At 39.8% G+C, this 18,383-nt stretch overlaps 1 protein-coding gene across 1 annotated transcript in view; it reads right to left on the reverse strand.

Annotated features, from left to right (window-relative positions):
- Window positions 1–1,790: 1,790 nt before the first annotated feature.
- kdrl (kinase insert domain receptor like) overlaps window positions 1,791–18,383 on the reverse strand; it is a 44,391-nt gene continuing 27,798 nt past the window's right edge. The window contains exons 24-30 of the mRNA XM_085243161.1: window positions 18,101–18,212; window positions 13,526–13,625; window positions 11,059–11,164; window positions 8,886–9,004; window positions 6,868–6,946; window positions 6,389–6,489; window positions 1,791–3,852 (exon numbers count right to left, since the gene is read on the reverse strand). Coding sequence (XP_085099287.1) covers window positions 3,669–3,852; window positions 6,389–6,489; window positions 6,868–6,946; window positions 8,886–9,004; window positions 11,059–11,164; window positions 13,526–13,625; window positions 18,101–18,212 — 801 coding nt within the window. The 3' untranslated portion in view covers window positions 1,791–3,668. The remainder of the gene's footprint in view (window positions 3,853–6,388; window positions 6,490–6,867; window positions 6,947–8,885; window positions 9,005–11,058; window positions 11,165–13,525; window positions 13,626–18,100; window positions 18,213–18,383) is intronic.

An 18,383-nucleotide genomic window follows, 5' to 3' on the forward strand; every position in this document is an offset into this window, starting at 1 on the left:
TTCGATGTGGCATCACAAAATTATCACGACCACAACAACCGTGAAAATAGTTGGATTTACATTGCTGCTCATTCACAGCTGCCTGATCAATGTTTTTCATTAGCAATTTAGCAAAGTTGATGGTGGTGGTGTGTCTGTGTGAGTGAAAGACAGAGAGAGCGAGCGACAGATTTTCTGTTATAACCTTCATGTTATGGAGGCACAGTGTGAGCACTCAGGTCGCATCAGAGCATCGGGCCGTATAGTGTGAGAGTACATCGTGACATACGAACTTCTAACCCCTGCGAGTCAATCGTGCAGTTTGAGCAGGAGCTGAATAACGTGACTGAAAAAAATCGCACAGTGTTTGCCCAGCTTTAGGTGTACTGTCGTCCGAGACTTGCACCGCAGTGTCGGCGTTTGTTCCCCTGTTGGCCATGCTTCTTGTTGTGGTCATCTGTTGTCTTCCGGTATTTTCTCCGCAAGCGACCTTTCCTCGACCAATGAGATGAGCGGTAATCTGAATTGTCATACTCGAATTGTCATAAGTGTGCTGTCAGCTCATTGGTCACAAAGCAGGAGAGGGGCTGGGAATTATGTTTTCAAACAAAGCGTTGATTCCATAAACATTTATAGACTACTTTTGATTCTCACTGTATTACGGGACAAAGTGCGTCCCTTATTAGCTCAATACGGGACGTGTACTTTTGTTTCGAAATACGGGACGATTCCGTATTTTAAGGGACGGTTGGCAACCCTAAGTGTGAAACAACAAAATCACTCCTTGCTGTTAGCATCAGTAGCAAGGGTACAGGTAGGCTTTTTGCTGCTTTTCTCACATTGAAATCAGAATCAGAATCCTTTATTAATCCCAAAGGAAATTATGGGTTACAGCAGGCAGCACACCAATTGTGCATGCACACTTACAAAGGAACCTTCTGACCAAACTTTACACAAACATCACATTGGAAAGACATGTCAGAGAGGTAGGCTGATAGGAAAAGACAACGAAAATACATAACATGAGGTGAGAGGAGGAGGAAAAAAACTCCACTCAGACTGAGCTCCTAATGGGAGAACAGTTTGAGAACAGAAAAAAAAACCAGCACAAAAAGCACATGACTGTCAATACACCGTAGAAACACAAGACAAGCAACAGGGGCGGGTAAAGGGTAAGAGAGAGCCGGTGTAGACAGCGCATCCGGTCCTGCAGCATGTCTGCGCTGGTCCAGTCGACCCGCCATCTGCCCCGTGTGTGTATGTGTGTCCAGAGTTCAGCTGAGACTGTGTCCTTCGGCCTGCCAGGCTAAGTAAACAGACTGTTTTTGTAATTTTTAGGTTATTTTCAGTAAAATGACAACATAATCAGTATCCTAAGTCCTATTCTGGACCTTCTGGACCTGGTGTTGCAGGGATCAGGACCCTGCAACACCAGACAGAAAATGTTCCATCCAAGGCAGAAGGGAAAGAAAAGCTGTGCCACCAACAATCCACTTTGGAGATCCCTTCCCAGGCTCCCTAACGCCCACTCGCATCATGAGTCATTTCACATGATAGGGTGATGCAATGATCTGGAGAGAAGAGTCACTAGACACAAAACAGAATACATGTGTGTGAATGAAAGGGAGGCATAGTGAAGTGTGATAGTGAAGCTGCAAGTAGCAGAGGTAGAGGATTAGACATGAGTATATAAGTGTGATAGCTCAGACAAAGATAGAGACGCAAGACTGAGACAGTTTGGACATGTGCAGAGGAGGGATTCATAATTCATTTTTCCACATATTTCAAGCAAATATGAACCAAGCCTCAAGTAATGTATAAATATATAGATCTTTATTTATTCACTTCATACACTCAGTTAACAGTGTTGGGGAACATAATTTTCTAAAATACAACTTGTTACGCTACAACACAGAAGCAGCTTGGAAGGAGCTTTGAGCTGCTGCAAGCATTAGTCATGATTTTTCCAAAGACATTAGATAAAATACAACATTTACCCAAACTGATCAGATATTGAGATAATTAATACTGTTAAAGTAGAGGCTAAGCTTGACATAGATAGCTATTTCCATAATCAACGGCAATGATGATGTTAGACTGGCATGAAATAATGCAACAAATAACAGAAGTGTTAATTCATACTTAAACAAAAAACAAACAAAAAAGAAAAAAATAATTTTAAACATGTGTTTCTCAACATATGTTCCTAATAATACACCTTTAAAAATACAAAACCATATACTTGATATAAAGCATCAGTGCATAATAACTTCCTCTCCTCTTACACAAACAAAACAGCATCAGGAAAGGATCAAAATATTCACTTTAGTTTACTCGCTGACAAACACTGTTTCTGCAGTGGTTAATGGGCATGAGCTAGCTGCATTTCCACTGGGGGTGTGTGTGCTGTATCACAACATAAAAATAAGCTCAATGTGCTTTTAAACATTGGTGATGTTACGCACTGAGCTGACCTCTCTCTCACACACATAGAGTTTTGATAGCCCGCACCACAAGCTTTACTACAACAAGATGCAGAAGCAGGTTCCCTCAGCGTTATTATCAGTGAACACAGTAGCACAAACAGCATATAATGTCTGGAATTCAACACCAGGATATTGCATGGTGATATCAGGAAGACTGAGCTGGAAAATTCTTTGGTTAACTTAAAATATGAATGTATATAAACAACAGAGCTGGATTACAGTGTCTTCAGTCTATAAATACTCTATTAGTTTAACTAGTGGTCTCTTGAATAAACTGTTCCTATGATGTTTCTAACTATGTCTGTACAGAAGAAAAATACGCTTTTTTTTGTTTTTAGCTGGACTAACTTCAAATGAAAAATCATTTCTTTAATACCTGGGTGGAAAAGAAGGTAACTTTAATGGCTCCATAGTCTGACTGTCAAATCTGAAGCTGTCTGTTCTTACTCTCAGCTCTACCCTGTTTCCCCCATTAACCTGTGATTTTCTGAAACCCAAGAAAGATCCAGAGTACCCTTCTTCTCTATCACTCTTGGTCAACCTGAGTTAGTTGAGCTGAATATTTGATGAGATCACAGGAGCCATGACCTCAAAAGAGACTGTTCATAATTAATGCGCTCCACTCTCTGCTTTTTGTTTTGAGCAAAAACGAAATTCGTATGAGACAACAGAGCCGGATTACAAAAACAGTTTCACAAATTACAGTTTTTATTTTTTCCAATAAAGTTAACCTATATATATATATATATATATATATATATATATATATATATTTTTTTTTTTTTTTAAAAGGTTTTTGGTCTGAATTTGAAAGGTCTAAGGAATCCTCTCTCTTTTCTTTTAAGGCTTTTTCATCTCTAAACGCTGTAGCTTGTTCAAAGTGAAATCATTGCGGTTTGTTTCACAGTAGATCAAAGAAATACCTGAGCCTGTTTTTAGCTGTTTGCCATATTACAGTGAACGTGGACCGGACCAGCAGCTTTAATGTTGCCTTCAAACTGGAGAGAAGTCACCAGTTAACAGCCTTCCTTGAAGTAGGAAGAAAAAAAAATCACGGTCAAGCTGATTCATGAGCGTCCTTTCGTATTTCACACTCAAGTGTTGCTAGAGAAACGATCCGGAGATAAGAGTCAAAACAGAGGAGGGCAAAGCCAAAGGCCTTGAGGTTGTCACTCTCAGATTCTCCAGGGACAAAACGGGAGGTTACACAGGAGGGGTGGAGTAGCGCACCACGGTGTTATAGTCAGGCGGCGGGCTGTGACACTCGAGGCTGGCGTCTAGAGACGAGTCGTCCAGACTGAAGTCCAGAGGGGGGACGATGGGCTGGTATTTCTCCTTCTCTGCGTCACACAGCATGGACTCTTTACTCTTACTCGCTGCCTTCATCCTGAAGCCACACAGAGATATACCTCGTTAGTTACACATACTTATTGTCATAAGCTTACACCTCTAAATATGTTTTTCAACTCAAAGTTACTGATTAAATTTAAACCTCTACGATTGGGCGTGGTTCTTCTTATCTGTGTTCATACACATGAATGAAAAAAAATGAACGTGGCCGGAAAAGTTTGCCCCAAAAAACCGGATGTTTTTTTCACTTGTTTGTATTTGTTTACTCGTGTACATCTATCTATACAGTTTTGTGCCTTACATCTCCATGGTAGCTTTTACTTTGTGCAGTGCACTGTACTAAAATGTGCTATAAGAATAAAGCTTTTCTTGCTTGCATGTATTCTTAACAGCATCTTCTCTTCGCTGTTGGCGAGGACCGCTCCTTAAAACCGCATTTTTAACCACGATATGAGTTTTAATCAACTATTTAAGAAATCAGATTTTCCGTACATTTCCTATTACTAAGGTTGGTTTTGGCTTTGGAAAATGGTGACAAACATTTATGACCTTTTACAGAAAACATAGTCATATCAGTGAATAATGGGACACCTCATCAGGCAAATTTGGAAAAGTGGGAAGTAGCTAGAAGATTACATTTTTTAAAAATTAAAGACAAGTTTAAATGGTGTGTAATTTGTTTCCATGCGTGGGGATTGCTACACAATAGCCTATGCACTTAAATGCTCTGTGCTTAATATCAAGGTTGCCTTCCCTCATGACAACTTCATTTGATTGCTCTCACAGTAGGAGGCTCTTGTGATATTCCTTGATTAAGATTAAAAAAAAAAATCCCCCCTGTGAAGCTACCATCAACCAAACGTATGATGCAATCAATCATCTTGAGCTTTTCTGCTTGACTACAATATGAGTAATTGCCTCTTATTGTCTTGGTGTTGCTAGGGGTTCCCGGACCTCCTCTCTCAGGGCTAAAGGGTCAGTGCCCAGTGGGGGGAAGTGACAACCCTGTACTGGAATTTTATGCCGATGAATAAACTACCTGTTAAATTAGACATCAAAAGTAAAGAAAACAATAGTACAGAGTTGTTGTTTAGGCAGTGCCAAGGGCAGGGAGGAGGTCCAGTTGGACCAAAGGAAATAAAAGTCACTTTAAGCTGTGCTAAAGCCATCAGCAGACTGTTTCCCAGCTGTTCACATGTTTAAATCAAAGTTGCTTGAATATGAGCTGGGGTGTCTCTTAATAATATACCACATTGTGCTGAGGCAACATTCTCTGCATAATCAGCACCAATCATAAGCAGAGGGAAGTGAGGCTGGAGGAATGGTGAGGCCTGGGTGAGTGTCAGGTGGACCGTCATACAAAGCACTACAGCGGGGGAGAGCCATGTAAAACCCTCCTGAGTTCAAAGGTGGCAGTGATTGAGTGGTTGCCCAGCAAGGAAGTCCTCCCCTTAAAATAAAAGTCATTCTCTGGATGCCTGGACTCATTTTTCCTACCATGCCGAGGCCCTGATGGGACAAGCAGGCCTGCAATGACTCCTCGACTTCAGGTTTTGAAATCTAGAGGAGACTCTGAGTGGGTGTTTGTCGAAGTCTGGCAAGCTCTAAATCAGTTACAGGTTACAGGGCTTCAGAGTGTCATTAACTCTGCTAAGAGTGTCTCAGTTTTTTTTACACAGTCTCTCTTAATAATTTATAAGTGCTTTTATGTTGCTTTCACAACTTTAGCCTGCTTTTTGCTTGAGCTTAAGAGAGATTGGAAAGATTTGCTCTAGAACAGTTTACTTTACCACTGTTGCTCTTTTAAACCCCTTGAGTGTAAGCCACAGGACTTTGAAGGAGTATTAATAGTCGCTACTGTGCAGGGAGCAGCAGAATAATAGGAAAAGGTTTAAAGTGTAATTACTGAGCTCAGAGGTGTGACCCTGTAAATTAGCCCTGTCACCAAGCTTCACATGTAAACCTTAAGATGCCGGCAGAGAGCTGCATGAGAAAATCTCGGCAATGTCAGATGTTTTTCCTAGAATAAACTCTAAAGTGAGAACATATTGTCTCCGGGTCTTTACAGCAGTTTAGAAGAACAACATCTTTAAATCATCAAACGATCAGCTGGATTTTGCAGTTTGTCTACGTCACTCCTTTGAGATTATTTGTATTTGTTGCCTGGTGTTGGATTGTAGCAGACAGCCATGAGTCACAACTTAAATCAGGCTGGGAGGTATCTCATTCAGGACTCTTTGGAAACAAAGAGATTTTAGTACTCGCTCTTAAAAACAGCCAAACGTCGGCCTGCTTTTGTGGTCAGTCCTTCAGATTGTCACCTTCAAGCTTTTTTCCCCACCACTTTTCCTTTGTGCTCCTATTCCTCACGCATGGGTTCTCCAGACAAAAGGGAAAACTGGCCAATTACTTATTTTTTTAGGCTGAAGAAACTTAGGCCGAAGACAGTTATAGCGTCTACATTCCTGCACAGCGGGGAGGTTTCCAAGCAGGTACTCTGAGTCTCTCACAGTGTGTTTGTGTGTGCTGATCTGTCACTGACGGGGGCATGAGGAGGGGTGCAGCATACGTACGCCAGAGCCATGATGCTCAGAGGTCGGCCTGCCAACGACTCAAAGCGCATTAGTGTCTTCATGTTGTCAGACAAAAGGCCCATCCCGCTGTCTGAATGACCCTAATGAAGATTGATCGACAAGCAGAGATTGAATACTTAAAACCAATGCTGTACATAGAAATTAAAACATGTGACTCAATTTAATGCATTTACATTTTAATTATTATAACTTATAACAAATTCCAGCTAACTTTAGCAAATAAAAGCAATAGCATCTAACTGCTGCAGGAAATCTGGCTCTGTTATAACTAACCAAATGTAGCTAAAGTAGGTAAGAGGAGGATTTATGAGTCAAAAATCTGAAACATATCATTAAGATTTAGCTGTCACTGTATGTAACAGTCAAATGTGGAGCTGAAATCAAATAAAGGATAAGTTGTACTGAATGATGTGCATATTTTGTGTGTTTCAGGTTTAATTTCATGCCTAATAATTTACCTCGTGGTTCTCACTTGTTCCGTCCTCCATCATAACCTCATCAAAGGTTTTTACGCTGGCGGGACGGATCTTAATATTCCTGGAAGAAAAAAACAAAAACAAATCTTGGGTTAAGACTCCAACCCACCTTTAAACATTCAGTTCAGAGAGTCCTTTGATTACACTGGAGCTGAAAGGCCAAGTTCAGCAACAAAACCAGAGGAACTTAATCACTTGCGTCAACAATGTGGTGCATCTATGACATTGTACTTTGAAAACACACCTTGTTTGCTTTGCATTTCAATGCTCAGAGGCTAAAACAGCAGCTTAATTTAACTTAAAGGGTAGCTGTCATTACTGTGTTTCAGCACCTCTTCCAAAAACACACTTGGGGGACTTGAGAAAATCCAACAGCTCAACAAATATTATTTTAAGTGGACATAAATCCTGAAGCCTCGCTTTATAGTTTCTGAGGAAATACCTCGCAGGAGCCACAACACTGAAGGCTCGCAGACCATCGAGCTGACGTCTGTGTATTTCTTATCACATGCCAATCGGGTCTCTCATTGTCCTCAGGTTGGACCTAAACGTTCTCCTGGTTGAGTTTAGTCTGAACGTTATGGGAACAATAATTGTTTTAGATATTTTTCAGTTAAAAAAACGACTGAGGTATTTCCTTCGCAAAACAGACTCTGCGCTGTTTGCCTGTACAGTCTGAGGATTGGTTTACATGTACGTAGGACAAGGTGATGGATTTCCTTTGAATGACTTAACAAGTTCACTGGGGAGTGCAACAGACTTGAGCCAAGAAGACTAAAAGAGACTGCAGCCAATCTAGCAGCCCTGTGGGGCTGTAATTCATAAAACCGAATATTGGACAAATATAAAGTTTGACTTGATGACAGTTCTGCATTAGTAGATAAGAGAGGGAAAGTTATCACATGTAATCCTGAAGGAGGAATTAATGTTTCTTCTAAATTTCAATGGAAGACATTAAAACTCACAGGGGTGACAGACGGGAATTCTGGGGAACAACAACATTTCTAGACCCTGAATGTCTATCACAGACTGGAAATGAAAGAGGGACAAAGCCACTGTGATTTGGTTTCCAGTTTTAGAGCTTCAGCTCAAATCACTGTGTTTGGATTGGACTATTAAAATTAAGGGACATTGCACACTAACTGAAACTAGTGGTCAAGTGCATAAATTCATCAAGAAATGTTTACTGTGTTCAATATTCAAACACAATAAAGCTTCTGTGCAAGTTGACTTTTTTTTTTTTAATGGAACCAGTGGAGTCGCCCGCTGCTAGCCACTTAAAAAAGAATGCAGTATTTTTTTTTTTACATTTAATATCTCTTAAAACGTTTTCAGAAATTTGTAGTTTACTGAACACATTCTGATATATAAAAACCCCACCGCCATTTGGCCAACAAACTCCATCGTGATGCAGGTGGCTTTTCCATCTTGAGTGAGTGAGTATTTATCTATTTGCATTGCTACTAAACCTCAATAATTCAGAGAATAGAAACAGCGGGGCATCTTCAAGTTAAAAATTCATATAAAAATAGAAAGAAAATAAAAAAAAATCTCAAAAGTAAAAGGATTAGTCCACCAATTTCTGTACTAGGACATTAATAGTTTAGGATTTATTAAGTTTTCATTTAAAATTTAGATTATGCTCAGCTTCTTGATTGCATTTGCTTATTTTGTTTATATTTGCTTATTTTTAGTGTTAGTTTTTTGTTTTATGATATATTATAATAATATTGGTGCAGGTGTAGTGTTGGGTGGAGGGTGAAGTATATGTTATTTTTCATGTGCAAGATTAAAGTAGATTTAAATCTGCACAAAATTTCATGGCAACTCCTGCAAATTTGCAGTCTGCAGACCTGTAGGGGTCAATTAAACTCTTTACAGCACCAGTGCCAGTGCTTGTGTATTGTCAGTACCATAGCAGGGAGGAAAGCACATGTGTCCGTGAGTATTTTAGTGTGATTTATGAAAACTAGTCCATGAAAAATACTCCATCTTCTTACCAGTTGCTCCCTGAGTCGCGGTGGGAGGTTGGCCGTGTCTCCTCTGACGATACTGGAACAGTCTGGTCTCCCACCTTTGCCAGCAAGGCTGTGTTGATGGGTATGTAGTGCTTACCCTCCTAAATCAACGAAACAAGAAGGTTTATGATTGATGCTATGCGCTCTGCACAAACACAAACTTCCATAGGTTGTGGTGAGCTGCCAAAGAAACCAGGCTCATGGCTCCAAAATCCATAACCATATTCATGAAGCTGGAACAAGTAGCAGAAGAGTTCATGACCGAGCTTCTTGTTACACAAGCTTTAGTAATGAAAGTCTGTTCTTTCTGTTCTGTTTCTCATGAAAGTAACGTTCACAGACTCATTTGTAATGCAACAGTTTTCATTTGATGTGATGTGATATGTGGCCTCATCTGTGTCTCTTATTACTTAACTGGACAATCTACAGTCCTCCAAAGACGTGAAATGTAATTCCTCTGTGTAGCTATCTGTCTGCAGTAATGTACATTATGGAAAAAGGCCTGTTTACTTCTGTGAAAGAAAGATGCCTTGTGGTTCCTGATGACTGTAAGTGGTCCGGTTTTGTTCAGGTTTTAACCAGTTTTCTATCCACATTGACAGCTAATAAGCAATCGTCTTTCTTAAATATACATTCATCAGCTTCAGTCGCTGCTACTCTTCCATCAAAAAATGAGGCCTTTTGTTTTAAACGTCAATTTTAAACGTAGGCTGTAAGGTTAAGAAGACAAACAGCCTTCAAGTGCACTTAACGTACACGGCAGGCGAGCAGACTGCCTTCATCAGAGTCTGCATGGATCCACTCTGGTTTTAGTCTTTTTGACACATGCAGGCATGCAAGCCATAGAAAGCGACTTTATTAAGAGTGAGTGTAATTTAGTCTTCCAAGCCTTTTTAGCAGCACGGGAACTCAGGTGTAAAATTTCACTTAGCTGCTTCAGTTTCAGCGCCAATCACGCTCTAATGGGACACTTTTGGCCTGATTTACTAATGGTCTGTGGCAGTGCAAAGCCTTCTTTTGGCATTATGAAGCTACTGTTGGGATTTAAAGCAGTGTGGTGTCAACTGAGTAAAATTACTTTTTACAGTGGGATGAGCAGTTTTGCAGTGTTTCAGGTTTTTAAGTCACAATGAAAACTTGATTTCTCTATGTGTCACATCTCTTACATACCTGCCAGTATACTTGTGTGCACAGCGCTGATTTTAATTAAAAAGCTGCAACATCACATAGAAATGTGGAAAAAATTGCTTTTTCATATTTATGCACAATGGATAGTAACAATAACTTTAATAATACAGTTCAGGCTCTATTGGTAAATAATGTTTCGTGTTCTCTTGGTAATAAGCTGGTTATTATCCAAACAAATTGGCTTTGTCTTTGTTGGTAAATTATGCATTGTCAGTAGATCAGCCACAGACCGTTAGCCTCATGCTAATTTCCCCTTTGTGCTTTAACAGAGTGAAGGCAATGTTAATGCAAGCATAGCCACTGTTCTGTCAAGTCAAAATATCTGCAAGTAAAAAGGTTTTCTGGACTCTCAGGTGTGTTTCATCTCATTTCGGTGTCAAATATTTGCCCAAAAAACTAAACATTACGACTTGTTCTTGTCTTTGTTGACCCAGTCATAACAAAGAGCTGTTCAGCTTTGTAACAGTCTGTGTCATTTGACACCAGACAATGTTATCATGTGTCACACTAACAATTACATTGTTTTTTTCCCACGTGTTTTGAAGTGTTGTTCCTCTACACAACCGATGGTGCCATTTCAAGGAGAGCCAAGTGTTTGTGCTGACTTTTGTTTCCCTTCTCAGTTACAGCGAGCAAAACACTTCAACTTTTGTTTTTTCCCCCCCTGTTAATCACCAGCAGTGCTTGTGACTCATCCTGTAAATCTGGTAACTAATATTGGTAAAACTGTTCTTGTATAAAACCGCAACATGGTCAGAAATCCTCCCTGATGTGGGGATTTAAATTTGAAATATATCCACACTTCTCAGTAAAAACACTTCAATAAATCTCTGGTATATCCTCATAAACTCGCAGTTTCAGTTCACGCCCAAGCCTGATGGCAGATCAGAACAGTCTGGTGTTTAAACAGTGAGACGTGAACTCTATAATTTGCAGTGTTTAATTGGTTAAGTTTTGCCCATCATACCTGTTGCACACTAGCCTGAAGCAAGTCTCCCAGCCTTTCCACCAGCTCAGTGAAGGTCGGCCTCTGCTGTGGCTCACCCTGCCAGCAGTCCAGCATGGTCTGATATCTGTGAGGAAAGAGCAAAGATAAATACTGGATGGATACACTTAATGTCAAAGCCAAGAACAACATTCGGTATATTTGGGTTGATGTATTGTAAAATGTAGCACCTTCAGGAAGAAAAACATCGACCTCCAGAGTCGTGGCTCTTTGTCTCTTTCACCACTTATAAACAAACCTCTTTTCACTGAGCAACCACATGTGGTCCACCTCTAAACCAACTGCCACACATACGCTTCTGTATTGTCAGTAAATCTCGAGCCTCTGGGACTGTATCAGTCTCTGTTCTGGTTTTGGGTGTGAAAAACACACAGCCTCGCTCAGGTCTCTGAAAAGCTGTCAACCTCTCTGCCCATGTGGGAAAACTCAGAGCTTTAATGTGATTTTCCATTGCAATGTCCAGCTACATTTCGTGAAGGAATTTTGAAACAGAGCACCTCAGCTCCTGTTTAAATTATATTCACAGCACACTACTGATTGGGATCAATCAATGGCAGACCCTTTTCTGCTTTCAGCTACAGCAGCTACCACATTCCCTCCAGAGATCTTACGTTTTATGTAAACATAGCCATTGTTATTACATTTTGCCATTATATTTAGTCAATCTCAGGTCTTAGGAGTTGGAAAAGCAGTTGGTCTGTTGGTATATCAACCCAATATCCTCGCATCGAAGAAGCAGAGATACTGGGATTCCCACCTTGATTAATACAGAGTGCACTCTACCAGGTGCTAGCCCTCTTAACAGTGACAGGATGTAGGGAGCATGATCACAGCCCTCATGCATATCATTGAGGAGGAAGTAGACACATTGTATGACTGCACAATTTAAACCACATTTCCTGGCTGGTCCGTAATGAGAATAAATAGCATAGGCCCACATGTTTAGAGGTCTTGAGGGAGTCTGGTGTTTCTGAGGGGGAAAGATTCTGAAGAAGTGAACTACTTCATCCGGTTGGGCAAATGCAGTAGGATGGGAAATGAGCATCCTATTTATTGTGCTCCCACTCTGTTTAAATTCTTGCGCAATGCATCAGGACGGGAGACAACATTCCTGATGAATCAGGGCTGTGAGAACACAAATTAAATGGCGCTCCCTGAAACCTCATGTGGTTTTAATCATTCTTATATTCTGAGTTTGGGACGAAGGTCAAGGTGTCATAACCTGGGATTAGAGATCAACTGTAAAAATCTCACGGGGATCACCATAATTCACCCCAATGACTCTGCATGAATTCCTGTGCATCCTATTTAAAGTGATATTAACTGGGGTTTTTTTTATCTTAACTTTAAATTACATGCAGGCCCCACAGCCATAAAAATGCAAAATATGTAATTTGGCAACCCTACACTATTTTAGACAATGAGCTAACTGAACTGAGATGGAAAATATGAGGGATTTTTGGCACCAGTAGGTCTGCATCTACAGATCATGTGCCCTAACTGAAATCTACGGTCTGGATTAGATTGAGTAAATCGTTTCCAATCATGGCCAGGCAGAGCTGATAGATTAATCCAGTTACCTTTACTTGGCAACATTCTGAAGCTTTTGATAGCATATCATTACTAAGCGGACGTGCAGCATTATTCTTTCAAAACAAATGCAACTTGTGAATTTTAAGTAAGTGAGGCGTGTTAAATGAAATCCAGACACAACATATGCACACGTGTTCAGCGAGAGCTGCAGAGCTCTGCAGGGTTCGGATCAGTTGCAGAGCGACTACACGAGGCGTATCACAAAAAAAAGTTTCACTTGCTGCTTTACGAACTGACAGAACTGACACCAAAGAGGGGGCTCTGTGTTCTCCTGCACATATTTATGTCTATCTGAATCCTCCAATCCTTTCGAAAAAGAATAAAAAAAACCCTCCTCGTCAGGCCTCCAAAGTAGGCATTTGAATTAAGTGCTAAATTTCCTCTGCACCGCTGTCAGTCAGAAAACGCTTCACAGCTCCAAGCATGCCGCTGTAGTGAATCACCAGCTAATATTTCCTCCTGCAACTCCGAGAGCAGAATTTTTATCCAGCACCCCTGACCTGCTGGTGCAGTGCAAAGAGGGAGAAGGAAACAAGACCTCCTCTTAGCTGCAGACTGATATGACAGGGCTTATTTTCTTTGAAAGGAGAACATATGGCCGGTGATGTGGAGGTTACTGCCTGAGACATAAACACACCTTCAAACTATATGGTGTATTTTTGTTTCATGAAATAAGTCTTGGATTTTTCCAATCAGACCTACAGGATAAGACCAATATTCAGCACTTTAGTTCAAGTTATTTCTTAGGAACACTGCCTTCTTCACCGTTTCATCCCATTTGGTAGAAACACCTCCTCTTTTGTTTTTAAAGAAAGATGATACCCTGAATTCTTACATTTCAGAGGAAGCATATTCTGGCGCTCTCATCCTGGTTCCCTCTTTGAGTTTGCAGCAAAAGTCTTCATCGATCTGGACGCCCGGGTATGGGGAGGCACCTGACAGACAGACAACGTGGTTTGTTATTTGTTATTTACATAAAGGCGCAAACACAGTTCAATTAAATAACTACATCTGAATTTTAGATGTGAGAAAATGATCCCTTTGGATTAATTAAAGTATGAAACATCTACATTTATTATTTAAAGAAAAGGAAAACCTAAAATAGTTTATTCTACTTCTTATTTTAACTGAAACATTAAAAATAATATGCAGTGACACAATATTAACATAACTCAAGTGAACACAAGCCAAACAGATAAATTACTGGTCTTTGCTTTGTCACATAAAAATCTCTCTCAGATTTGGATAGTGTAATAAGAACTGTGTTCAAACCAATTTAAATGAAATATAAATGACTTCTGGCTAAAAATGATATACAGCCAAACCGTAATGTTTTTAGACTCGTTAAACTGTCTAATGGATCACTCACCAACCAAATGGGACATTTTATTTACCTTTGAACTATAATGTTGGGTATAAAATTCTAATGCTTGGTTTACTATGAAAACATAGCATGAAATACTAATGGGTATCAGATTCCCAGTCTGCTGGTTTAGGGTAGTAATGCCCGTTTTCTGAATTATCAAGTAATATTTTTCTTTGCTCCAATCCCAGTGAATAATACAACAAATCATCTTTGCAGCTCCCCAGATTTACACAGAGCGACAGATTCGGCTTTGCACAGAAAGTAAAATACCCAACGTCAGCTCCAGCTGTCATCATATTTCTAGATGCGGCTCATGTCCATTCAGTGTTTCCTGACGTGTGGGTTTGTGTGTAAACAAAGCAAGAACCTGAACGTGGACTTAAATGGATGCACTAATCCACTATGTAATTTTAATGCATATGGCACAATTTTAACCTAAATATTTTTAGTGTACATGACTGGATTTTTGTTATAGTATTTACAAAGTAAAATAGAAGGAATTTCACATTTGATTCATGTGTAATACGTATCGTTAATGTGCAAAGTTTGCAATAAAATACCCATTTCATTATATCATACTGTAAACTGCTCTTGCCTTCTAAGTTATATTTAGTTGGTTTTATTACGAAAAAAGTATACTTTGGTATTTTTATATTCTTTAAAATTTTAATCAGCATTTATCGGTCTAATCTATAGGGTGGGCCATTTATATGGATACCCCGTAATAACATGGGAATGGTTGGTGATATTAAAGTCCTTTTTGTGGCACATTAGTATATGTGAGGGGGCAAACACCTCAAGATGGGTGGTGACCATAGTGGCCATTTAGAAGTCGGCCATCTTGGATACCACCTTTGTTTTTTCAATCTGGTTGTTCAGTCTGACGTCACTAGCCGTGTCTGGACCTAAACTCCGCTGCAGGTCCATATATCAAACGATCACTATGGCATTACTGAGAGTTGAAAAACTGTCTAAAGTCTTTCATCTTTAATAAAATGATCAGCGTTCTGCTCTACCAGGTGTAACAATTGAGTTTAACATCCAGGCATCCATGAAAACGGAATTTATGACATTTAACGGAGTTAGAAGTTAGCAGGGAGTTAGCTCGCTAGCTTCTATCTAAATACAATATAGCATGTCCTGACTGCGGGGTTTTGGAAACAAATTAAAACGTACAGCTCTGTTATCACTTCCAACATAAATGAAGACAGAAAACTAAACAGCAGTGACGTTTGTAGGGTGACTGAAGTTGGGCTAGCTGGTATATAATGATGTGCTACGTGACCGCTAGCGACACAGCTATGTTAGCATAATATAAACAAGCTAACTTTTTTTCCACTCGATAAAAGTTAACGTGAGTGTTCTCGGTGGTCAGGATCAAATGTAATCACATGGCAGGATGCTGTAAAAGGACCAAACTTCAGCCAGGAGAACAACTGAGATAATCCATCCATAATACGAGGTTAGTCATTCATATACTGCTGCATGGGCTGGGCTGTAGCTACATCCTAAGGTTTTAAAAACTGAGCTTAAATAAATGATTAGCGGTAATAAAAGCCGAGGGAGGTCAACAGTGATCACTGACTGTTTTAGGAGCTTTTTGAGATCAAATAGAAGAAAATACATAACATTAAACATATTAACAACACAAAAGCCATATTAAACGCAGACTACTTTAGGCCCGGAAGTAGGATTCGTCGTGTCATCACTGAACAACCGGATAGGAAGAGGGCCATGTGACATATCAAACTTATTGGTAATGTCACAAGAAAAACAATGGTGTGCTTGGTTTCAACGTAACTTTAATTCTGTAGATTTTTATACACCAAGCACACCATTGTTTTTCTTGTGACATTACCAATAAGTTTGATGTGTCGCATGGCCCTCTTCCTATTGAAAAAACAAAAGTTGTATCCAAGATGGCCGACTTCTAAATGGCCACCATGGTCACCACCCATCTTGAGGAGTTTGCCCCCTCACATATACTAATGTGCCACAAACAGGACTTTAATATCACCAACCATTCCCATTTTATTACAGTGTATCCGTATAAATGGCCCACCCTGTAGTATGAGAGACCTAGTACATTGTTTGGCATCAATACTGTACTAACAATCTGGATACATGAACTCAGAAAACTGAACTGACAAACTTTTGGTTCATAAAATAACAGAGAGTATACTGTAGAGCTCCAATTTGTCAAATTTAACCCCCAGACATCAAGTTGCACTATTGCAAAGATCTATTTCTCTGACTTTCTTTTGTTGTTGCTCATTTTGTGTCCCTGTTTCTTGATTTATTTTTGTAAGGCTCAGCTAACACTACCCAGATGTGCGAGTGTTTCTTGGAAAGTGTGGCGATAAGGTGGTGAGAGAGGAAGAGTAAGAAAGACAAAAATAAACAAAGGGAAGAAAACTGTGTCATTGTGACATCGGCATGCTTTCCACTGAAAAGATACAAATATACACCTAGCACTAGGTTTCTCATACAATCACGGACCAACGCACAACGCTGCCTTAAAGGCTGGAGTGGTCACAGCAGGGGCACACTTTTACACTGATCTGGCTGCTTGGTTACTGTGAGTTTATGTTGCCAGCTGGGTTGAAACAGACTGCTTGAATAAGGGGCGCTCACTTGTTTTAATGTCCCATGCCTGTGATAATATTCACAGGCCCTGATTGTTTTTTGCATGAGTGCCAGGAAAACTGTAATGCAAGTCCAGGCTGGCAATGCAAGTCCAGACGCCTTTGTCCCAAAGGCACAATTACACAGTGGAATAAGACAGCTATTACCCAGGACATCTGGTGAGGCTGTAAAAGCTAGGGGCACTAATCAAGTCCATTATCAAGATGAACATCATGCTAAACGTCCATCCATCCATCCATCCATCCATCCATCCATCCATCCATCCATCCATCCATCCATCCATCCATCCATCCATCCATCCATCCATCCATCCATCCATCCATCCATCCATGTGTATGTGCAGGACTGCTCATATACAGTTTTGACTTATGACAGAGACGAATGCTTTATTGGCCTGCCAGCCCTGAATATGTGAGGATTACGAGACTAAATTAGATACATAAAGTGTAAATGTGAAATACAAATAATAACTCAGCCTTTTAATAGCCTTTTAAATCTATTTTTTTAGCTATAAGTTTCATAAAATGTTGCAAACAATGACATACAGCTATAAATACTGCCAACACTTCAATACTGTTTAAATGCTGAATTCAACTTGTTCCTGATATTTATCTTTGTTGTGTTTGCCTTTGAAATGTTTTTGCTAGTGACCAATAAATATCTTTTTGGTTTTGACTAAATAAAATACAGTTTGAGTACATATCAATTAGGCCTTAGGTTAGGTTGCACCTCTTGCTTAAAATCTGACCCATCAAGACACTCGTTGTCAGGCCTATTTAAAACCTGTCTGGCATCCAGTCAAATCCATTTTACCTTGTTTGTAGATTTTTTGCCTAAAGTTGACCTTTTGTACTAATTCTGTCTAAATACTTTTGCCTTTGGACTGCACTCGGGTAACTTTGCAGGATTCAGAGTTCAAGAAAATCTTTACTTATCCTATGCCGGTGCCTAGGTGCAGTCACTCAGTTCATCCACTATCTCCAACATGTTTTTTAAGCTCTACTTTCTTCAAGGCCAACATCCCTGTAAATCAACTTTTATCTGAAACTGAGCATTTAGAGCAGTCTGAAGCCCAAGATTTAGGTTTACAGGGGTTAAATGTACATATGACTTTATAATTTTAAACTCTGGCCATGTTTAATATAATAGGTTGACTTTAAGGATATATGGTGACTTATGTTTCCAGAGAGAAGTTTTATGCAACTCACGCGTTACTCAGAACCACCAACTGTGATCTGTTATTTGCAAGTCGTCAAAATACAAATTCCTCTTCACAGTTTCATTTTGAGTTTAAAAATAATCATTTGTAACAGTCTCTCCCACAAAGAAGCTTTGGGTTTGGTTTTCTTGTACTGTAAAACAGCTATCATGTCTGTGTAAGAGACTCGTGACACTTACCCAGAGAGAAGATCTCCCACATGAGAACACCGAAGGACCAAACATCACTCTGAGTTGTGTAGATCTTGTCAAAAATGGCCTCAGGTGCCATCCACTTAAGCGGCAGTCTAGCCTGTGCACAAGTATTTAGAAAAGAGATTATATACTACCTTCTATCATCTGTGGATATCTCCAAAATTAATGTGAACACTGATTACACCACACTATTACATCACTGGGAAAACTAGGGAGTATAAACACACATTTCAAACAACTCCTAAATGTATCAAGTCTTCTTGTTTCT

The sequence above is a fragment of the Mchenga conophoros genome, linkage group LG2 (genome assembly GCF_057382185.1).
Source record: "Mchenga conophoros isolate Kocher_MC1m ecotype Shallow Benthic linkage group LG2, M_conophoros_male_GT1.1, whole genome shotgun sequence".
Lineage (NCBI taxonomy): Eukaryota > Metazoa > Chordata > Actinopteri > Cichliformes > Cichlidae > Mchenga > Mchenga conophoros.